The 24,300-nt window shown below is 43.5% G+C and overlaps 1 protein-coding gene across 1 annotated transcript in view; it reads left to right on the top strand.

Moving 5' to 3' along the window:
* abca4b (ATP-binding cassette, sub-family A (ABC1), member 4b) overlaps positions 1 to 24,300 on the top strand; it is a 134,600-nt gene that overhangs the window by 27,432 nt on the left and 82,868 nt on the right. The window contains exons 7-17 of the mRNA XM_078560822.1: positions 2,482 to 2,679; positions 3,382 to 3,471; positions 4,592 to 4,832; positions 7,107 to 7,246; positions 8,260 to 8,376; positions 9,790 to 9,987; positions 12,194 to 12,399; positions 17,170 to 17,346; positions 19,439 to 19,661; positions 21,359 to 21,580; positions 24,050 to 24,254. Of these exons, the coding sequence (XP_078416948.1) occupies positions 2,482 to 2,679; positions 3,382 to 3,471; positions 4,592 to 4,832; positions 7,107 to 7,246; positions 8,260 to 8,376; positions 9,790 to 9,987; positions 12,194 to 12,399; positions 17,170 to 17,346; positions 19,439 to 19,661; positions 21,359 to 21,580; positions 24,050 to 24,254 (2,017 nt within the window). The remainder of the gene's footprint in view (positions 1 to 2,481; positions 2,680 to 3,381; positions 3,472 to 4,591; positions 4,833 to 7,106; positions 7,247 to 8,259; positions 8,377 to 9,789; positions 9,988 to 12,193; positions 12,400 to 17,169; positions 17,347 to 19,438; positions 19,662 to 21,358; positions 21,581 to 24,049; positions 24,255 to 24,300) is intronic.

The following is a 24,300-nucleotide window of genomic DNA, read 5'->3' as shown; positions in this document are numbered from 1 at the left end:
TAGTTTCCGTCTGGCCCTCATCCCCACTTGGAGCAACTCTGACAGATACCCAGACCTGAATAATTCATTCAAAACATTTTATAAACAGTCAGCCATCAACATTCTTGATTCTATTAAATAATAAAATAACAGATCAGCTATAACAGTGTAGCTGAATAGTTACAGGAAGAATAAAGGGGCCGGTTTTGTGGGGGAAAGGTTTGGATTGCCCGCCACCAACTTAAAAGTCGGTTGGCAGCTTGCTGCCATTAAACCTGACTGCTGTGCAGTGATAATACCTGAGGGGTGGCCTTAATTAGTGCATAGTGTGACTTCCGCCCCTCAGGGACAGGGAGTCGAGCCCTAGAGAGCTGCCAGGCAATCTGATTGGTTGGTTTCGAAAAAGAGTCATATTGGACTCTAAAGGTTAACTCTGTTTCTCTCTCCGCAGATGCCGCCAGATCTGCTGAGGTTTTCCAGCATTTTCTGGGATTTTTTTTCCAGATTTCCAGCATCCGCAGTATTTTGCTTTTATTACACATAGGGTGATTGGAGTGCTTAGGAGACCAACACTGAAACCAACCCGAGGAGTTTAGTATAACATTACTGTGCTGTTGGCTGGGTATCTAGCAAAAATAACAGGGTGGTAAACCACATAACTCATTTCTCCCTTTAGGTGGGTGTGTGCTCCAGAGCAGCTGTTTGGCTGTGCAAAACCCTCCCCCAGGAGCTGTGGTTCTGATAATCTGCTTTCAGTTGGGAGGGAGGGAGGGGATGCTTTCCAATCAGGCAAACAAATAATTAAAGCAAGAAGGATTTAAAACAAAATAAGTTGGATAAACTTCAACTCATAAAATCATAGCTCCTAACCTTTTGGCCTCTTAGCATCTTGAAATATTTGACCAGTATGTTGAACACATGCATATAATCAATCTTTTGACACAGCAATCCTATTACCCAGACAAAGGACTAGAATCAGTCCGAAAATGTCTGTTGAAGTTAAATGTACAACAGGGCTATTATGTGCCTTCATTAGATTAATAAGATCACCACCTTTTGTGTCTTTGGTGAGGTTGAAGGATGATATTTTGATAATTCGCAAAGTTAACCTTGATTCTCTGACTAATCCAATTGCACCGACATGAGCTCCTGATGTCGGTTGCTTGGTTACCAAGAATTTGTCAATTTCAACTGGGTAGGAATTGTGAGCTTGGTAAGTTTTTGTCCAAAGCAAGCAATTCTGTGAGAGACGTGAGATTTAATCAGTTATGGTCGATGGAAAGTGTTATAGATGAGATAGCGGCAATGTGTCACAGTGGGGCACAGCGCTCGAGTAGTTAGATTTGGATTTGTTATTTGACTTTCTGAACTCAATTTGAATGCTCTTATGCAGTGTTGAGGGATGTATCAGAAGGGAAATTAATTAGCGATACTTTTGTATGGATTACAAAAAAGTATTGATGGAACTATGTTGTAGGCTTCTGCTCATATTCTAGTACTACTCTTCCACTTCTGCTTAGTTCATGATAAAAAAAATCTTACATGGGAGAGATGGCACGCCCTTATACAAGGGCTGCTTTATCACTGACTAAATCTCTCTGCAATGCATGCCAGATATTCTTGGCTGTAATATTATGAAGAAACTTGATTGAATTTGTTTAAAGAACATGGTTGCATCAAAGCACAGTCAACAAAAACTTGTATTTATATATAGGAGTAAAACCATAGCAGTTATGCAGCAAAATGTTCCAGCTCACTTGGCAGGAGCATTATTGGATAAAATTTGACACTTAATCACACAATGAAATATTAAGAAAGATGACCAAAAGCTTGGTCGGAGAGGTAGTTTTAAGAAGCAAGTTAATGGAGGAAAGAGAGGTAGAGAGATGAAGAGGTCGAAGGAGGAAATAATAGAATTAGGGCCTAGGCTCAGCTCTCAATAGTGAAACAATAAAAATCAGGCATGCACAGAACACCAGAATTGGAGGAGTGCAAAGATCTGCAGGGGATTAGTATGGGCTGGGCATGATTAAAGAGATAAGGAGGGGTGAGGTCATGGAAGGATTCGGACAGAAGGATGAGAATTTTAAAGTCGAGCTTTTGCCAGACCAATGAGGGTCAATGAATACTGCTTAATAGGTGAACAGGCCTTGGTCCAGGCAGCAAAGTTTTTGGTGAGTTCAAATTTACTTGAAGGCAGGAGGCCAACCAAGAGAACATAGTCTCCATTTATACCTAAGAACTAGTGAAACTCAAGTTGTAAAACCTGAACACTTTATAAAGAAACCATTTTGGCCTTGATAGCCCCCAAATCTCTAACATTTCAGAGCACGTCGCCACTTTCCACTCCCAAAGTATTTTCTACTCCTTTTTATGTATAGAGGCCCTGACAATGAAAGCAATAGTTGTTTGCTCATGAACAATGAGCTTTATAAGCAATTTTGGAATTGTCAGCTAAATTGTAATGCGACTTGTAAATGTTCTGGTTCCGTTCACTTCCAGTTTGCTTATGGAGTTCCAGATCTAGCCCTCAAAGATATAGCATGCAGTCAGGCTCTCCTGAATCGCTTCCTCATATTCTCGAATCAACGGGGACTGCGCACCGTCCTGAATGGAATGTGTGTCCTCTCCCAACAACGGCTCCAGAGAGTGGAAGATGCACTTTATGCAAATGTGGACTTCTTTAAACTCTTCCAAACAGTAGGTCCATTATTTTGGCCATTTATGATTGCTGAAAAGTATGTAACCTGCTACCAAATGTCTTCACTGCATGTATTTTTGACTTGTACGAGTTATCTGTATTGATATCCATGAGTTAAGCAGCACTGTGAGGAGTTGTCTGTATACCTGCTTTCATGTTTACCTGAACCTCAAGATGGGATGGTTAGTTTTAATTCACTGACTACTGCTGATTATTACCTTTATATATTTTCTGAACACCTTAACATTGGATATAATCCAGTTAGTGGAGGGCAAATATGGTACGAAAATGTCATATGGATATAATAGGGTCTATATTATGTTCCTCCTTCCAAATGTCCACAATACCTTCACGGCAACAAAGATTACCAATGCCCTTCATATAATCAGACTAAAATGAATATTAGGGAGGGGTGATCTTAAAGGAGAAGGGGGGAAGGAGTTTATGGAATGAGCATGCGGCCTAGATATTCAAGGCCTGGGTGAAGGAATGGTGGAATGCACAAGAGGCCAGCTTTGGAGGGATGGAGAGACCTAGGGGAAGTGGGAGTGGGATGAGGATTAGCTGTAGGAATGGAGGAGTTTATAGAAGTGGGGTGATGCTGAGTCAGACTGTTTGCAACCTCAGCATCCTAATTGACACTGAGCTAAGCTTCTGGCACAAAAATAAAAGCATATAAATGTGCTGTGTTTTCTTTTCAGCTTCCAAGAGTGCTGAACCATTATTCAGATGAAATAGATTTGCATTTTTGGGTGAATATTATGAATGATGCATCACCCATATTAGAAGAGGTAAGGAAATTAAAATGCATTCCATACTTGTGGTTTAAGGACATGCATTTAAAGCTGTCTCATCCATCCTATCACTGTCAATGGAATGGCACCATAAATTCCAAATTTCCCTCACCCAACTCCATGACTTTTCTGAGTTGGATTGTCGGGTTAATTTCTTCTGAATAATATGTGATGGGCCCACACCCAGATGGAACTGAGTTAAAGCTGAAGAAATTAATTTTGCATGCAGTAAGATACATCAGCTTTACACTAGGTTAATATTCCTTATGGCAACACAATTCCTATTGATTGACCACATGCTGGAAGTAACAATCAGCTCCAACCCATTGCTCAGATAACCTCCTTAGGCAATTAAAACTAACCTAGGAGATCACATTAGGATTGCCAACACTGATTGGGTGTGTTCCAGCTCCTTCCTCTGTCTGCATCCCAACTCTTCGCACCGCATTCCCATATTGGTTGCCTGACTTGTCCACCTTCATGACTCACCATCTTCCCACCCCAATTGGAAAGCATCTAAACTCTTCATTATGTGACTGGATAACTCTAGCCAGTTGGTCAATAAGCCCCCTTACGCATCTCTGATATTTTCTCATAATTGATAATCAAATATGTTCAAAAAAGATGAAAAAAATACCTAATACCTATGATTTGTCTCCCTGGTTGCTCAGAGCAGTATCCCTGTCGATTAATCTTTAATTCCTGGAGACTCCAGGATGACCTTTGTCCTGACTTTCCCCCCATCAGAGGAAGTTGATTTTCCTCTAACTACCCTGTTGAATCCTTTAATCATTATAAACTGAATGCAATATTGCCATAGCCTCATAAATACTTTGGACACTGTAGACGGCTGGCAATAGAAATAAAGGGTAGCATCACCTCATGATATCGTGTTACCTCTCTCTTTCATGAAGGATCTCCCTCTAAATATTAACTTCTCATTTCCTTTTCAGCCGTTGACAGGTCTGCTTCATGTTCTCGGGATTTGCTATTTTTAGTTTGTGTTTCCAGCATTCACAAGCTTTTCTTTTCATTGACGTGTTTGTATATTTATTCAAAACACGTGTGAAGGTGATTGATACAATGATTTTTTTTTGTTTAACTGCTCTCCACCCAGTTTATCACAAAGGATAGTATTCACGATCTGCTCCAAGTGATCTACCCACTCTTTACTGAAGATGGCCCAGCTTCATTCAGTCAGCTGACGGAATTGTTATCAAATCTAATCTGTGGGTATCCTGAGAGAGGAGGCTCTCGGGTCTTTTCGTTCAACTGGTATGAAGATAACAATTACAAGGCTTTCCTTGGAATTAACAGCACAAAGAAAGAGTCAAAGGATGCTTATGATTACACTACCAGTAAGTACTTTCTGTAAAAACTTACATTTTCACTAGAAATTTTAGATTTGAATAAGAATTTTGACTGGGGGCTGGATTTTATGGGAATGTCGTGCTCCCCGCATCCCGCCACCACCACCCCGCCCCCCCCGCCACACCAACTAAAGTTGTTTGGGAGCCCGTCCATGAAAAACCCATCAGCCCTGGAGCCATTTTACACTCGACAGGGTGTTAATCGGCTCAGGGCGAGACTTCTGCCGCCATCGGGGGAGGAAATCCTGTCTTAGAGAGGTGCTGACCAATCGCGTCCAGCAGTGCCAGGTTTGAGGTCCACTGATGGCCTATAGCTAGAGCCCGAAGGGGAGGAGGGTGTGGAAGCCGGACTGAAGGTAAGCCCAGAGTGTCAGCAGGGCCTGGCTGGCAGGCCCAAGTGAAGGGCGTGAGAAGGGTAGGGGAGCCAGGTTTGAGAGGCTGGGGGGCTGTTTAAAGGAAAGGGCATGACCTTGTGAATGCCCCGAAGGGCACAGGGGAACCCCGCAAAGGAGATTTCCCTCCACCTCTTGCCCAATACTAGCTGTCTAAGTAAAAGCTGCTGGGCTACCCACTTGACTTGGGCCTCTCCCGGCACAGGTAAAATAGTGGCAGGGCAGGGTGAGGCACTTAAGTGACCAATAATTGAGGGCTTCAATAAGCCCAAGGGTGAGCAAGTCACCTGTGCCTCCCCCCCCGCCGCATCCCCATAAAATGGGATGGGAGACAGGTCAGGGGTGAATGGGAAGAATGTGGGCAGGTCACACACTGCATTTAATGAGCACTCCTGCCTTCGAACATGCTAGCGGAGGGCCGTAAAAAGCAGCCTTGGATTCTGAAGAACCGAAATGTGAACCGTTAGAATCAAATATGATTGGGCTGGAGTGTCCACCAGCACATTGATTCAGGTGTGTAGATACATTGAACTGCCCTGGTGCTTGAATGTGTATCATCAGGCAGTGGAAAACTCCCTTTTCCCCCATCCCACCCAACCGAAATAACCAAAGAAAATGGCGACCCACATATCCCACCAAATCATTCAGATCTGAATGTCCAGCCCTCACATCAGAGACTCCCAGAGCAGGACTTTGAGCTCCCCACCGACAACCCCCAACCGCCCCCACCCTCCCCCTGCAGGGGCCGAGAATGGAGGCAGGCAAAAGTTAAAAATAGCACCCCCCCCTCCACCGACTGGCAAGCTGGATCCCTGGCTATGTCCCACCTCTGCCTATTGCCTGTCATTTTACGTAGCCCGTCCGACCTTACGGTTGGCAGACGGGCGAATTGGCCAGGCGGCCTTTACATTTTTCGTCAAACCTCACCCACGGGTGGGGTGAGGTTTCCGTGATGAAATAAAATATAAATAAATTTCTGTGGACAGCATTTTCACTAGCTAAGTTTTCAGGGGATGCTTGGACATTTTTTTTCAGCTTTTGAAACCTTTATTTTTGCTTTTTCAGGTCTTCAGCTCCCTGAAGCAGCTCTCTGCCTTCAGGGAGCTCCCTGTCTGCGCTGGCCCCGCGCCCGCATTGACATCATCGCCCGCCCACCACCCCCCACCCCCCACCCCGGCAGCGTTCAGCTTTTCAGCGCGCGCTTCACGCTGGACGTTTCCGGCCGATTGCACCTGCCCAACGAGCTGAAAACTCAGGCCATGGTGTAGTGGGAAATAGATGCGCTATATTGTCATGTGGGGAATAATGTAGTTGTGAATTCACTCCACAGTGTATAACTGAATCATACAGGTGAGAAAAAGTGGCAGGTATGATCCCAAGCCTATACTGAATTGACTGACATTAATTGGGGATCAGTAGGGGCATAACAGCCAGTGTAAATGTTCTTGCGCCAAACAAGAGAAAAAAAGTCAGCTGGCGTTAACTGCTCCCATTCAGTGGCTCCTGTAAACATTGGGTTAAGACAGGACTGAGCTCAGCTGTGATCCCTGGGCCTCTCCTCCTCCCCAGTTTTGTAGGTTGCCATCACTTCCCCTTGTATTACATATGAAAAAATAGCCATTTTGCTGAGTTACCAATGAGTGGCCTTTGCCTCGGAAACCATGAACCTAAGAATCGTCATCCCCTTTGGAGAAAAGAGAGAGAAGAATATTGATGGTGGCGGAATGGAGGTCAAACATACATAAGTGAATATATGTATATATATCTGTGTGTATATACAGGATTTTGTAAAATTATGGCCAGCTTTACGAGAACTAAGAATCAGTCTGTTATGGCACAAATACTAATGTTTGGTAAACCTTTGCTGTAGCTCCTTTCTGTAACGCACTTAATCAAAACATGGAGTCTAACCCTGCAACCAAGATAGTCTGGAATGTGCTGAAGCCACTACTGATGGGGAAGATTCTCTTTTCCCCAGATTCCCCTGCAACCCAACAGCTGATGAAAAATGTAAGAGCACGTGATTTTTATTTTATTTGGATGTTTAATTTTAGAAGTTTAGGTGATTGCTCACACTCCATCTAAATAATATTATATTTATGCATTTGTGGAATCCTAATCTCTTCAAAGGAACGTATCAAGAAGATTTGTTCAATGCATAATGTCAATTATGGGCAAAATTAATTGTGTGATTTTTAATACTGTGCACAAATACAGCAATTGGAAGGAGGTGTTTTGTATTGTCCTAATAGTATGGTTGCAAACTTTGGATAAATTAGAATGTAATTTGGTGAAAATAGTTTAAACTGTACTGTTCCAATGACTTGATGATTGAAAAGTCAACTGAAAACAGAGAATTAACTTATCCCGAGTAGCCTATTGGCTGCAGTCAGTTTCTATGGTAACCCATCAGATGTGAAAGAGTTAAAGTTGTACGCTGTACAAGAGACGGCTGAACAATATTTCTAGAAGTACCGTGGTATAATGAATGTTTGTTGGATGAACTTTTCATTTCCATGCTCGACATAAAATATGATTTTCTCTTTTGAATTGTGATGATAGGCATATTCTACATGCCACATTGTTTTGTTTAAACTTTGAAAAGATGTTGTCTTTGCTCAGACAGGAAGAAGCTGTAAATAGTGACGCATGTTCCAGAATCTTTGATTACCAACCTGGCATGTGGTGGATCTCTTTAAACAGGCCAGGCTGCCCTGCACTGAGTTTAAAGCACAGTGTTCAGCCAGACAGAATGATTATCAGATACACATTCATGCACCAGGTTTACTGCGCTTTGAAGATGTCCCTTCTTCACCTGCTGTTTCTTGAATTTGTCAATTCATTTTATCGACTCCATTTTTTTTCACATAAACAGCTTTTAACATTGCTAACCTGAGGTTATAGCAGTTCAGCCTGTGGTATTGCAAAAGGAAGATTTGTTCAGGCCCAAGTTACATACATATGGCCATGAAACAGTTAAATGCAGCACACATTGATACGTGTTGGTGGAATTTTCTTTGCAGGCTAATGTCACTTTCGAGGAACTGCTCAGACTTAAGAAGATGGGAAAGGTCTGGCAGGAGGTGAAGCCTCAGCTGTGGAACTTCTTCCAGAACAGTGTCCAAATGAATATAATAAGAGTAAGTGTCGGCCACCAGGACAGATGGGCAAAGTGTTTCCCCAGCTGCCAGCCAGCCAGCCATCTCTCAGCTCTTTAGTTTTCATCACCATGGTTATCTTGAATGGTTTGTTGTCTGTGATAGAGATAACGACAGATGAAGATGTTTAGCATTTTCTTACTTTCATTGTTTTCTCTATCTGGTCTTGATGTCTTGTTTTTCTCTCCCTCAGTTTGTGCTTTACATAAAAGCAAAAAACTGCGGATGCTGGAAATCCAAAACAAAACAAAAATACCTGGAAAATCTCAGCAGGTCTGGCAGCATCTGTGGAGAGGAGCACAGTCTTTTTCGCAGCCTTTTTCGATTCCTTCACCCCACCCCACCCCCACTAGGGCTATCTGTACCTTGCTTGTCCTGCTTTCTACCCTTAATTAGCACATTCCTTTAGATAATATCACCACCTTCAACACCTCTTTGTCCTTTTGTCTGTGATATCTTTTGGTTATCTCCACCTATCACTGGCCCTTTATCCAGCTCTAACCACCCCCCCCACCCTTAAACCAGCTTATATTTCACCTATTTTTACTTAGTCTGTTGAAGAGTCATATGGACTCGAAACTTTAACCGTGCTCCTCTCCACAGATGCTGCCAGACCTGCTGAGTTTTTCCAGGTATTTTTGTTTTGTTTTGTGCTTTACATATCCTTGTCATGTCAATTATAATCATAAATACTGGCAGGTGGAACTCACTAGGCGGCTACTTTGTCTGTATAGAATGCAAAACATCTAAGATGCCTAACAATGGACAAATAACTTCTCAATGGACAACCAGCATGAATGTGGGTTTACGCTAGAGGCTTAATTACATTGTTATTAGGGTGCCACATGAAAGGAGTCTGGGCAGCCTTAACCTACTTCCTGGAAAGCATGTGCCTACAGCACAGCACTGCCCAGAATTTGGCATCACTTGACACTCTCTGAGGTATCATAAGATAGTGGGTCTGGGAAGTGGGAAATTGTCGAACCATATCCAGCAGGTAAAAACAAAAAGCTAAAAGCTACTGCAGATGCTGGAAATCCAAAACAAAAACAGAATTACCTGGAAAAACTCAGCAGGTCTGACAGCATCGGTGGAGAAGAAATCAGTTAACGTTTCGAGCCTTCACGACCCTTCGGCAGAACTGAAGCATAGTTAGGAGAAAGCCAGCAGGTGCTTTCCTGATCTTGCAGCTATGGTGCATTATTAAGAGTAGATAGAGAGCATTGAACCCCACATAACCATTCGCTACCTAAGATGGGAATTGTTGAAGGTCGTCCAAAATGGAAAGTGTTCTTAACTTCAACATGAACCTTCATAGGCACAACATTCCCAACACAAAGTTTGAAAAAATTCAAAGTTTTTTTTAATACATTTATCCCTCTTTATTTCACACAGGACTCGATAAAAAACCCCACAGTATCATATTTCATAAACAGGCAATTGGAGGACATAGACTTGACAGCAAGTGACATCCTAAACTTCCTACACAACAGACAATCCAGCGAACGTGCGGAAGGCATGCCAAACTTCGACTGGCAAAACATTTTTAATATAACAGACCAGATCTTAAGCCTATTCAATAATTACATGGAGGTAAGAAAATAGCAGAATTTAATTGGAACAACATTGTGTTGCCAAGATTAACTATTTGATATTGTTTTTGCTGCATCTGTTTACTAGACAAAGCCAGTAGAGAGCTACATTTTGACAAACAAAGCATCTCAGTCTTGCACAACATGAACTTTTTTTATTTATTCATAGTGTGTAGGCATCACTGTCAAGGGCAGCATTTGTTGCCCATCTCTAACAATCCTTGAAAAGGAGGTGATGAATTGCTGCAGTCCGTGTGAAGGATTCTCCCACAGTGCTGTTAGGGAGGGAGCTCTATGATTTTGACCTAAAGATAATGAAGGAACAGTGATATTTTCTAAGTCAGGATGGTGTGTGGTTTGGAGGTAGTAGAGCTCCCATGCGCCTGCGGCCCTTCTCTCCTGCCTGACCTTTCATCTTCTACCCTCCATAAACAAGCTCATCCAAAACTCTATGCCCATATCCTCACTTGGACCAAGTCCCATTCACTCATCACACTTGTGCTCACTGCCTACATTGGCTCCTGGTCCACTACTGCCTCAGTTTTAAAATTCTCAAGCTCACGTTCAAATACCTCCAGGACCTTGCTCCTCCCTACCTCTGTAACCTCCTCCAACTGTACAGCCTCCAGAGAACTCTGATCTCTTGTGAATACCCCACTTCCCTTGCTCCACCATCGGCAGCTGTGCCCTTATCCTTCTAGGCCCTAAGCTTTGAAATTCTCCTTGCCAAACTCTTTTATCTCACTACTTCTCTCTCCTCCTTTAAGCTGTTACTTTAAACCTGCCACTTTGACTAAGCATATTGTCACCTGCCCTAACGTTGTCTTCCTTGACTCGAATGTCAGTTTTTACTTGATTACACTCCCGTGACGTGCCTTGGGATATCTTACTAAGTTAAGGGTCCTATATAAATGCAGGTTGTTGTTTTCTTTCATTCCCATTTAAGAGGTCCCTGTCCCAGTTGAGGATCGGCATTTTTTGGTTGAGAAGCTGGAAGTTTAGTGGAATGCTGTGTCTCTATTGCGTTGTGCTCCATCATTAGTGCTGGTGCTCTCAGCTTTCTGTAGTCTTCTCTTTAATGTTAATAAAACCAAACTAATTGTGCCAACGCATTTTACTGGTATCAGTTTGAAAATTGAGAATTACCCCAGGTATTCACGTAGCTTAATTTCATTCCCTTGCAACTATATTTTCTTCAGTGACCATCCAATCAGTAGATAAGGAGTTTCGACATTGTTACAACAGTTTGACATGAGGGATTAAAGGCCTTATCAAGACTTTGAGGTAAAGTAATTGAGGCTTAATGTTTCCTGATAACTCACTCAGAAAAACAAGATCGGAATTGTTACCTAACTCCAAATGTGCAATCCTTGACAACTGACTTAAATTTACCCATATTATTCCTACACTTCTTGTCAGGAGAATTATTCATTTTCCCTCTAATGTTTTCACTTTTGGAAAATGTATCTGGAGAAGCTCCGACTTAATTTACCTTTCCAAAGATCACAAGATGAATACAGGTGAGAAAAGCCATTCAAATCATATTAGTTAACACATCTGAAACACTCTACAGTTGTTGCCATCATGGAATCCAACTGTTTCTTAAAAGATGCCAAGATCTTGGCCTCCACTCCTCTGTCCGAAAGTGAAACTGCGTTTGCTGATCACTTTCACAAGAGGAATTTTCTAACATCAATCCTACATTTATCTTCCAATTTGAAACCTGTGTCCCTTTGTCAAAATTCAATTTTAAATAGTTTTCCAGATTGGGTTTGCTATTTATCAATGAAAGCCTCATGGATGGTAGTGGGAGAGGGGGAAGAAGCATTAGGGGCATTCCAATGATGTTTGCTTCTTTTACCTCGCATTGCTCCTTTAAGGCACTCCTTAAAACCTACCGCTTGGACCAAGCTTTTGGTCATCCACCCTAATATGTGGCTTGGTGGTATATTTTGTTTTATAACACTCCTGTGAATCACCTTGGGACATTTGATTACATTAAAGATGTGAAATAATTGCAAGTTCTGTTGTCGAATGCCAGACAAGCAGGTCTGATAACTTAAGAGACAGCAGTGGAGGGTCAACACAGGTTAATTACTGGTTTGCATTTTAAGCAAATAATTAGAGGCACCATTAGCCGTTATCTTCTCACTCTGCTATTTGCTAAGCCGTACCCTTGGGGTCATAACCTCTTTTGTTATTTGCAGTGTTTAAACCTGGATAAATTTGAAGGCCTTCCTGATGAGGGGCAGCTCACGCACCGGGCACTTTATCTGTTGGAAGAGAACAAGTTTTGGGCTGGGATTGTGTTTGTGGACATGTATCCCTGGACGAGCAAGCTTCCAACTCATGTGAAATACAAAATACGAATGGACATTGATGTAGTGGAGAGAACAAACAAAATAAAAGACAGGTCAGTTCCAGAAACAGGATTGCGAGCTCCACTCAGTGAAACGCACCAACAACTAACTGCAAACTCTCAGCGAGTCAATAAGACACCATAGGGAACGTTCTCATTCTAGTGACGGTAATGTCCAAACTATGACCTGCAGGCATTGCACCACCTTTCACCCTTGCCCATCTGACCCCAACTACAATGACTCGCCCTCCCATAGTCTTCCCTGAACTGGAGCAGCATGTCCAGTTCGAATGCAACCAACGGTTAAAAAAGAGGTCAAGTTTGTGCGTATTTTCAGCTGCATAGGGTCCATTGAAATTTAACACCAGTAACAACTTCATTGGGAAAGTGCAGGCTATTGGCAGGGGTGGCAATGGGCTGAATGATTTCCCCCCAACCCCCCCTACTCACCCCCCACCCCAACCTCCAAAATCAATTCTATATATTGAATACAAGAGCAAAATACTGCAAATGCTGGAAATCTGAAACCGAAACAGGAAATGCTGACAATGTTTGGCAGCACCTGCGGAGAGAGAAAAACAGGGTTAATGTTTCAGATCAGTGATCTTTCATCAGGACTGAGGCGGAGGAATGGGGCATGTGTGGTTGCTTAGAGATGGAAGACCGATGAGTGAATGATAGGATCCAAGGTTCGGTGGAAGATTGCGAGGACAGAGCGAAGCAAAGCCGTGGATAGACTTCAAAACTTTTAGAAGGTTTTTCTTGGCACCCATGATGCTTTTGGTTCTGAGTAGAGTGACAAGTAAACACACATAACTGCCTCCAGCTGGCTCCCCCAACAAAGCTTTAAACTAAAGATTAGGAACAATAACTATTCCCAGGCAGGTTGCTTTCTTTGGTTGAGGTGAAAATTGAAAAGGTCCCATGGACTCTAGTTCACTGGTCCCATCCCGAGCATTGTGCAAATACATTGATCCTTTAGCAAAACACAATCAAAGCCATTGCTGAGCTTGAGTTTTATGATGGGCCAAACAATACAATAAAAATCATGTCTATTGGCAGCGACATGAAGTGTAATGCTAAGAGCTTAAGGCACTGAAACTCAATTCATGAAGCTATATTCCCTCCTAGAATTGCAAGATTTATACAGTGGATGATTGTTTCACACAGTAAATCAGACTAGGACAATTTGAATGATCCCCATGGCTGCTGATTCCTCTGAGCTTCGGTCCTCTTTGTTTCATGACTTTTTGTTTTACCTTATCCTTATCCAAACCCATTTCCAGAGCCTATACACGGCTAAATGTAAGAGGTTTTTATCTTCGACTGGGCAGTAATCTTGTAGAGTGGATTGCCCACTCTTTAAAGACCTAATGTGATTTTCATTCCATTCCATTGAAGATGAAAATCTGCCTCATCGTGCTCTATTTTCTCTTGTAATGAAACATATCACTCACTCAAGCCTCACTCGCCAACAGAACCTCCATTCCAACAGCCTCTAGCTCAGTCACACTGCCAAATCTATGTAGAAGAGAACACAGAATGGCCTCTCTCGAATAAACAGTGATACAAAAATACTGTTGAACTGCATAATCTGATCTTTTCACTAACGTGAGAATGCATTAGTGCCAAAAGTAGGATTTATGCTATTATTATAGGGCCACTGCAATTAAATCAGAACAGCAACTTGGACAAAAAACTTCTGTTGCAGTTGCTGTGATGGCTCAATGGGTAAGGACACCACATGCTGTGGACATGGGCCATACAGATTCGGAAGTTCTTCAAGATTGGTGCCTGGCCCGTACTAAGTTACCTGAAAATTGTTGAACAGTGAAATTGCCCCACATTTTCAGAGATAAAGAGGAGAAAACTAGCCAGGACAACCACTCCTGATTGCAGTCCAGTGACCTCTGTTGTAAAATGCATTTGTCTGAGCATTTGCTATGGGCAGAAACAGGCTAAGGTGTGATGTCCCCTGTGGGCACCTGGTCTGACAATACAATCTGGGCTCAGGTGTGAAGAATAATCACTTGGGAGACATACCAAAGGATTATCAACATCTTTGGAATTGGCCATTTCCTCTTTCTCCTTTACATACTGCTCCTCACATACTAAGCCCCAGAGGCTGCTGGCTTAGTTAACTCACCTGTTCTGTCCATGCACAAATTCCTCCACAGTTTCACTCATTTTACTTCTCCAACCTCCTCCAGTCCTGCATGTTTCCACCTTCTGTGGTCTGTGCCCACCACAGTTAGTAGAGTCTTTAGATATCTCAACAAAACTCTGATATTCTCAGTAAATCTATCAATCCTTTTACTTCTCACACCATCTTTAAAAGTGGCTTTATGACCCACCTATTGGGTAAATCCTTAGGTCGTCTGTCTACTCTCTCACAAAGGCTCAGTCACTGGCTCTCTTTTCCCTTCAAGAGCCTCTTTAGAGGCAAGTGGCTGTTGGTGAGAATGGAGTAGCAGTCCTGGTGATTGATGACCCAGGTGTCAGGGCTACAGAGAGGCACTGTCCCTGCATCCCCCCACTCCCCCAACACTGCAACCCTGGCTAAAATGTCAAAGAGAAGCCTGCCCACCATCCCTACTGCTCCCCTGCAGGAATTTGATGCTGGGAGCAGCATTAATTACTTTAAAGGCAAGGCTTCCATCCCTTTCTCAGGAGAAGTTCTGCCTTCAAGCTCGTCAGGTGGCTGGCAACTTTGTCGCCCCAGCAGCGCCAGCTGAGAGCGGTGGCCACAGCTGGGACTGCAGGCAGCCCCAACACACTGAGGAGCTTAGTTAAATCCCAGGTCAGGGGTCACAGTGAAGGGGGGAGGGGCGGGTTGAAGAGTCCAGGAGGAGAGTTAATGGGGTGGGGGGGAGGATGACTTGGGGATGTGCCTCGAATGGGCCCAGGGGGCTCAGAAAGGAGGCTCCCCTCTCCTTAATTTCCCGGCACCAGCCCACGTGGCTGCTAAAGCTGCCAGGCTTCCCACGTGGCATTGGCCTCCATCCACCGTGGGTAAAATACTGGCAGCAGTAGAATGAGGCCCTTTAGTGACTATTAATTGACCACTTAAGGGCCTCAAGAGGACCGAGGGTGGGCAGGCTGCCCAACATCTCCCTTGGCCCCGTGTAAAATTTCAGACAGGTCGGGGGTGGATTTTACATCACTCCCCCCTCCCCGACCTTCAAAGCCACCAGCAGGGGAGTGTAAAATCCAGCCCACGGACAGGAAGCCTGGTATGTTGTGTGTCCCTTATTCTTCTCTAACAGTAGATTCGTACTGGGTGATAGGATATAAATGTAGGTCTGTTATTTAACAACAAGAGGAAATGAAAAATTGAATTAACTAATTCATCTGTTTAAGGTACAACCCTTTATTAATCCACTGAAAGCGTATGTGATAGCCGTGCCTGTAAGCCCAGTTTTTCAATATGATGTTATAAGGAAGGGAAATGCCTCAGGTAATGTTTCCTTCAATGAGTCAAAGGCCAATAACACTTCAATCCCAGGGATGATGTTCATTAACTGCTCGATCCATTCTTGTGGCTTGCATCACCCAAAGTTCCCAATTAAATAATAATCTTACAACAGATCACAAGATGCATTCGAAAGGCCATTTAGTCCATTTTAGCTCATCATTCCAGTAGAAACCTACATTGCTGTACCCACCCCATCACCACATCTGACTATTTTTAAAAATGATTCCAGGGATTTGTTTCCTTCCCTCTTTTGAAATACATTCCATGCATTGCGGATGACACAAAGATTGGCCGGGTGGTTAACAGTGAGGTCGAGCGTCTTGGGCTACAGGAAGATATAGACGGGATGGTCAAATGGGCAGATAAGTGGCAGATGGAATTTAACCCTGAAAAGTGTGAGGTGATACACTTTGGAAGGAGTAATTTGACAAGGAAGTATTCAATGAACGGCATGGCACTAGGAAGTTCTGAGGAACAAAGGGACCTTGGCGTGTGTGTCCATAGATCTCTGAAGGCGGGGTGGGGGGGCACGTTAGTGGGCTGGTGAAAAAGGCATATGGGACACTTGCCTTTATCAATCAAGGCAAATATTACAAAAATAGGGAGGTCATGTTGGAGTTGTATAGAACCTTAGTGAGGCCACAGCTGAAGTACTGTGTGCAGTTCTGGTCACCACATTATAGGAAGGATGTGATTGCACTGGAGGGGGTGCAGAGGAGATTCACCAGGATGTTGCCTGGGATGAAACATTTAAGTTATGAAGAGAGGTTGGATAGCCTTGGGTTGTTTTCGTTGGAGCAGAGAAGACTGAGGGGCGACCTGATCGAGGTGTACAAGATTATGAGGGGCATGGACAGGGTGGATAGGGAGCAGCTGTTCCCCTTAGTTGAAGGGTCAGTCACAAGGCGGCATAAGTTCAAGGTGAGGGGCAGGAGGTTTATGGGGGATGTGAGGAAAAACATTTTTACCCAGAGGGTGGTGACGGTCTGGAATGCACTGCCTGGGAGGGTGGTGGAGGCGGGTTGCCTCACATCCTTTAAAAAGTACCTGGATGAGCACTTGGCACGTCATAACATTCAAGGCTATGGGCCAAGTGCTGGTAAATGGGATTAGGTAGGTAGGTCAGGTGTTTCTCATGTGTTGGTACAGACTCGATGGGCCGAAGGGCCTCTTCTGCACTGTGTGATTCTGTGATTGATCTGTCAGTGTGCAAAGAACTGCCTGACATCAGTCTCAAATATGTTTTTTATTAGTTTGAACCTGTTGCCCCCCATGGCCTCCTGTTCTCGTCATCATTTGTCCCAATTATTCTATATGTTATGTAGATTCAATAAATGTTTCTCCCTCAGGTACTGGGACCCAGGTCCAAGAGCTGACCCAGTAGATGACTTGCGCTATATCTGGGGAGGGTTTGCTTATTTACAAGACATGATTGAACATGGAATTATCAGGACTCACACGAAGGTTGAGGTGCCATCAGGGATCTATGTCCAGCAGATGCCGTATCCCTGCTTTGTTGATGACATGTGAGTAAAGTCATGTTTGGTGTTTTTATTAAACCTTTCCTCGTTAAAAATCATCGTAACTTCAAAACTTTGGAAGTGACTGCTGGTGGAAAGCTTCACCCATCAAGGTGCAGGCTGCCTATAATTTTCAGACCTGAATTTCCAACATGGGGCTCAACTCTGGGAGGGTGAAAGCCAAAAATTAGCCCCTACACACTGCCATTTATAAATGTGATCTTTGAGTAAAGTGAAAGACTTTGGGTCTGTACCACATGTTCTGGAATGCTGCTATGTGAGGTAATCGATACTCTGAAACACACCAGGAACCACCCCTCACCCTAGTATTTCAACCCTTGAGCACAATCCATCTTGCGATTCAGGTTTAGAAAACGTAGTACATAAGCGGAGTACTGCGGATGCTGGAATTCTGAAATGAAAGTGGAAAGTGCTGGAAATATCCAGCAGCTCTGGCAGCGACTGTGGAGAGAGGAACGGAATTAACGGGCAGGGTTTTCTGGCCCCGCCCACCGCTGGGACTGCCCAGTCCCGCCGAAAGCCAATGGGCTTTGGGCTGGGCTGCCGCACCCACTGTGGGGCGGTGCAGATCAGAGAACCCCGGCCAACATTTCAGACCTACGACTTTTGGGTTTTGATGAAAGGACGTAGGCCTGTAACATTGGCCGGGATTTAGTGGAGCCCGCCAGGGTGGGTTAGGTGGCGGGCAGGCCCACTTAATTACAAGGGGAGACAGCGCATCCAATCCACACCGGCGGGAAAACTGACTCTCATTACGCCAATGGTGGGAATGGATCAAAGTGGGGAACCCGTCCACAGGCTAATTAAGCTCATTATTGAGCCACCTAAAGTTCATCATACCTGAGCCCTCTGGGAGTTAGTGGTGGCTCTGGTACTCTCCCAAACTCACATGGGTTTCCTGTGCCTCCTGAAGGTCACCCAGAAAACCCTGTCAAATTTGCCAATGGCCTCCCTTAGGGAGTTCCTCCAACTGAGGTACCCAGCTCTGGAAGGGGGTGCCAGATGAGAGCCAACCCCCTGCCCTTGCATCTGCCCCTACCCCCAACCCCCAATATGCTCCACTTACCTCTCTCCAGGGATCCCACGGTGACCTCTGGTGAAGGCCTCACTGTATTACAAACAACAGCCAGTGACACTGCCGGCAGTGGAAAACTGCCGGCCTCTGATTGGCTGACACAGAAACATAGAAACTAGGAGCAGGAGTAGCCCATTCGGCCCTTCAAGCCTGCTCCACCATTCATTATGATCATGGCTGATCATCCAACTCAATAGCCTGCTCTCGCTTTCTCCCCATATCCTTTGATCCCTTTCGCCCCAAGAGCTATATCTAACTCCTCCTTGAAAACATACATCTTTCAGGTGGGGTGGGATTTCTGCTGCTGGGGTCCCAAAACCCATGGAAGACTCAACGCTGGCCAGTTAAGTGCCTGACAGACGTTTAATTTGGTTGGGCCTTCCCCATGGAAGCAATGCAGGTTCCCCACTGGTTCTCCAACTCTGGGTGGGATTTTCCGGTCCCGCCGAAAGTCAATGGGCTTTTGGCTGGGCCGCCAAATCTCCCGCGACAGGTCCCACCACAATGGGGTCGGAAAATCCCAGCCTCTGTTTCTGCCTCCACAGATGCTGACAGACCTGCTGAATATTTCCAGCATTTTTCTGTTTTTATTTTAGAAATGTAATGTTGCCTTAAAAATTAGTTCATAAGTAATTTGATTTGAATTTATCATAATAGTGCATAATCTTGTCCAACAAAATGAAAGTAGAATGGATTACGGTGCAATAAAAATACTGAGGTTGACTCTCATTGTATTTGCACTGAGAGATAATAGAGTCTGAATTAGACAAATTGGGTCGGCTAATAAAAGCATTTGAGAGACCAATATAGTGGTAAAGGAGGATTTCAACAGAAAATGGCAAGAAAAAGATGTAAAGGAACAATAATGATAACCTATATTAACGTTAGATATTAACTATTATTTCTTTGTTTATGTCTAATATTTTTCATTAAATTCTTTTCCAACGCAATTTTCCTGCTGCACCTCCGCCCTCTCCTTCCCATATCCCAATCTCACTCTAGGTTCATGCTCGCATTAACCCGCTGCTTCCCAGTGTTTACGGTGCTCTCCTGGATCTACTCTGTCTCCATGATCGTGAAGAGTATTGTGCTCGAGAAGGAGATGAGGCTGAAAGAGACCCTGAAAATCATGGGAGTCAGTAACTGGGTGCATTGGGTCACCTGGTTCATTGACAGCTTCACCATGATGGCTGCCAGTACAGTGCTGGCGACCATAGTGATTATGGTAAGAATTCAGTTATCAATACGATCTAAACATTTAGCATTCGCCCTCAGACAACACCAGACATGTACAAGTTGAATACATGAATAAAGATGGTGACCGAGTACAGTAGTAACCAGCTGCACTCCTTTGTCACAATGTTGCTGCAAAGTTTCTGTTATTTGGGAGCTTGATTTTTGCTTAGCTCTTTTTCTCCTTTGTCACCAAAATTCTCACCAAATGATGGCAATATGAGAGATTACCTCAACCAGTGGCTGCTATATTTGTCTAAGCTCATTTTACTTGGGCCTTTCTACATTTGACTGTCAGTTTTTGTTTTGATGCTGTAACGTAATGGAATTGTCACCGGATGTGGAATGTGATTTGAAGCGGACACTGACGCACTTTGTTAGAAGGGATACATTGGCAGTGCTGGGGGCGTTGGAGGGATAGGGTAGAATTGGAGATGGAGACACTCAAGTTAAGGCAAAAATTGCACTTCTTCGAACTTACTTTTCTTTGTTAATACTATATGTTCGTTTCAAATGCAAAAATTAGAATAAAGAGCACCAAACAATCAGAATATTAATAAAATGGTCAAAACAGGGCAGAGGAATATTTGATTTACAGGGGTAGCTGTTACATTGCGGGAGACTGGCTTGTACAGTCATCTTATTTGAGCAGGTTTCTATCTCCCGTAATTTTTTTTAGAACTGTTTTCGGGCTCCAGGAAAGCTTAGCAGCTGTTCATGAGAAATTAATATTTCAACCAATGATGTTGCACTTATATCTTAATGTAAACATCTTAATGTTTACAGGAAGCCTTAAAGCACTTCACAGCCATTGAACTACTTTTGAAGTGCTTTGTAGGCAAACACTGCAATCATCTTGCAAGGATCTGCAAGCAGTAGATTAAATAATGTCTTTTTGTGCATGTTGCTGTTGGGCTCCTTGCTCTTCTTTGAGTAGTAGCATGGAATCTTTCACATCCCTTGAGAACAGGTAGCTATGCCCTTGGTTTAATGTCTCAACTGAAACAATGCAGCGCTCCCTCAGCCCTACACAGAGTACTTAGTGTTAGATTATATGCTCAACATCTGAGTTGAGTTTGAACCCACAATCTTCCAACCCTGAGATGACACTGCTGCCATGGTGACCCTTAGTTGGAGCATTTCATTGGAATTGTATGGCACAGGTAGGTTTAACCATTCGACCATTTCATTGTCCATTGTCTCAGGAGACCTGGGCTCATTGGACTTTGAAAATAAGGCCTCCTTGCTAATGGATGCAAAAGGTGAAAGTTGAACAAGAAAATAGTCATATGTGCCTAGCTTCTGTTAACATATTTAACAGAGAATATTGTAGATCGATCCAGCTCTCAGCTCTCAAAAGTATTTCATACCGTGTTATTATTAATTACATGGATCAAGTTTTATCCAACCATTATCCTACATGTAAAAATTCATAATTGATTCCTGAGCTTAATTAGCACCATTGATATCATGAATCTAGATTTGATTTTATCACCTATCTTTTGCGTATTTATTTAAAATGTCTCCAAATCAGCCTATGTAATATGCATTATTATCAAGGTACTTGACATTAGCCAACCTCCAAATGTTTGCTGCTGTGACTTGACCTTTCTTACAACCTCTGGGAGTTTGTCCAACTCACCGATTATCCTCTACAACTTTATTCATGTGTCTTTTTCTCCTTTACAGAGAGGAAATGTGCTTCACTACAGCAACTCTTTCCTTCTCTTTGCATTTCTCCTGGTGTTTACTGTGGCCACCATTATGCAGTGTTTCCTGCTGAGCGTATTCTTCTCCAAGGCCAACCTGGCAGCTGCTTGCAGTGGGATAATTTACTTCACCCTCTATCTGCCTCACATTCTTTGCTTCGCGTGGCAGGACCGTTTGACCACAAACATTAAATTGGCAGCGGTAAGTTTAATGGATTCAAACGTTTAACCCTTTGAATTATTCAACATTGGTACACATTCAGGAACAAATACATTCAAGACAGACATAAAAGATATATGAGAGTGTCCGTTTATAAGATTTTAAAGCAGTCAAGGAGGTGAACTTGTGTTGTATGCCTGGAAAATGCTCCAAAGTTGCTGTTCTAACATCTACGTCACTCCAGTCGTACCAATAATGTATAAAGTATGTCATGGCTATGATGGTCTCTGAGGCAGAAAGTTGTGGGTTCAAGCCCCACTCCAGAGATTTGGGCTCAAAATCTGGGCTGACATCTGGTGAAGGTGGGGTGCTCTGTCAGAAGTGCCACCTTTCATTTGAAACATTAAACCAAGGTCCCTGTCCACCCTCATAAAAGTTTGCATGCCACTAAGCATACTTAGTTATTTAGTGGTAGCCAGAGAATTACTTGCAATGACTTCTGTTCCTGCTCACACAGCATTACCTCTGGAGTTTCACAAGGATCTATCCTTGGCCCCATTTCTATTTCTCATCTACATATTGCCCCTCAGTGACATTATCCATAAACACAATGCCAAGTTTCTTACATATGTTGATGACACCCAGATCCACTTTACCACCACTTCTCTGAGTCCCTCAACTGTCTCTGATTTGTAACACTGCATGTTCGACATCCAGAAATGGGTGAGCAGAAATTTCCTGCAGCTAAATATTGACTGAAGTCATCGTCTTAAGTCCCCACTACAAACGCAGCTTCCTACCTACTGACTCCACCCATCTCCCTGGCAACTGTCTGAGGCTGAGCCAGACTATTCACAATCTTTGTGTTGTATCAGGCCCCCAGATAAGCTTCTGAACACACATCCGCTCCATCAACAAGATCGCCTTCTTCTACCTCTGCAATACCTCCGGATCCGCCCACGTCTCAGCTCTTCTGCTGCTAAAACCCTTATCCATGCCTTTGTTACTCTAGACTTGACCCTTCCAATACTCTCCTGGCCGGCTTCCCACCTTCCACATTAGATAAACTTGAGGTCATCCAAAACTCTACTGTCTGTGTCCTAATCTGCACCACATCCCCATTTATCTATCACCTCTGTGCCCATTGACCTACATTGGCTCCTGGTCTCACAACACCTTGATTTTAAATTCTCATCCTTGTTTTCTAATCCCTGTATGGCCTTGCCCCTCCCTATCTCTGTAACCTCCTCCAACTGGTCTTTGAGACATCTGCCAATTGCATCCTCAAGAACATCCCAGATTTTAACCACTCTGCCTTTGGCAGCCATACATTCAGCTACTTTGGAACTCCTTCCCTAAACTTCTCCACCTCTCCACCTGTCTTTCCTCCTTTAAGACACTCCTTTAAACCTACCTCTTTGTTCAAGCATTTGGTCATCTGTCCTAATACCTCCTTGTGTGACTCAGTGTCAGTTTTTTATCTGATAATTGTTGTATGTTCAGTAAGTCTCATGAAGAGGTTCTGAGTCTTGTATGGCTGAACATTAAGTGTTTATTGATAACACATAACTATGTACAAATATACAAGGTATAACACAAGCTATGAGCTAACTCCATGCTTGCTTCTACACAGGTTTCTGTCCAGTCCACAACTGACCCTAGTCTTAGGTCATGTGTTTCTTTACATCATACTGTTGACGTTACTGTTTCCCAGTTCCACGTTAACCCTAGCTATGCCAGATACCCTTATACTACAATAATCACCCATGTGAAGCGCTTTGGGGTGTTTTACAACATTAAAGTTGCTATATAAATGCAAGATGTTGCTGTTGTTACTATAGCCATCATGGTCTCTGAGGCAGAACGTTGTGGTTTCCATCCCCACTCCAGAGATTTGGGCACAAAATCAAGGCTGACACTCCAGAACAGTGGTGAAGGAGGGCAGTTCTGTCATTTGAAACATTAAATCAAGGTCCTTATCCACCCTCTCAGCTTGATATAAAAGTTTGCCTGTCACTATTTCAAAGAAGGACAGGGAATTCAGATTATCTGGATAGTACCACATTGACACTTGTGGGGACCTTGCTATTTGCAAATTGGATGCATTACAACAGTAGCTACATTTCAGAAGTAACTAATTGGCTGTAAAGTGCTTTGGGATGCCCAGTGGTCGTAAAAGGCTCAACATAAATCCAAGTTCTTTCCTTCTTGCTGAGGGTTGTCACAGCTCTTGGCATTCAAGTAATGTTGGGGAGAGTAACAGAAAATGAGCCAATCACAAGAGCAGCTGGTAACATTCCTCACTGCTGGGTGTGCAGAGAGAATCAGAGCAATGGCGCTTGAAAGTGTCGTCCTCATCAAAGCCATAACGTACTGTGATTTGATTTAAAAGACCAGAAGCAGAACAGCAAAAGCCTTCACCATAGTTCAAGTTATAACACCTTGTTGGAAGTTAAAGAGAATTGTGAAGAGACCGTTACTGAATCTTCTGCTTCCTTCTTCAAATTTCAGAGCTTGTTGTCTCCGGTGGCATTTGGCTTTGGCACTGAGTACCTATCCCGTTATGAGGAGCAGGGTCTTGGACTTCAGTGGGACAATATCCGTACCAGCCCTGTGGAGGGAGACGAGTATAATATGCTGCTCTCCATCAAGATGATGCTGTTTGATGCCTTTTTGTATGGAGTACTTGCCTGGTATCTTGATGCTGTGTTCCCAGGTATGCTGACAAGAGATTAAGTGGAGGATGTATCCTTAAAAGATTA

This window comes from Cetorhinus maximus, chromosome 17, assembly GCF_964194155.1.
Source record: "Cetorhinus maximus chromosome 17, sCetMax3.hap1.1, whole genome shotgun sequence".
Lineage (NCBI taxonomy): Eukaryota > Metazoa > Chordata > Chondrichthyes > Lamniformes > Cetorhinidae > Cetorhinus > Cetorhinus maximus.
This window is presented reverse-complemented; position numbering and strand designations above follow the sequence as displayed.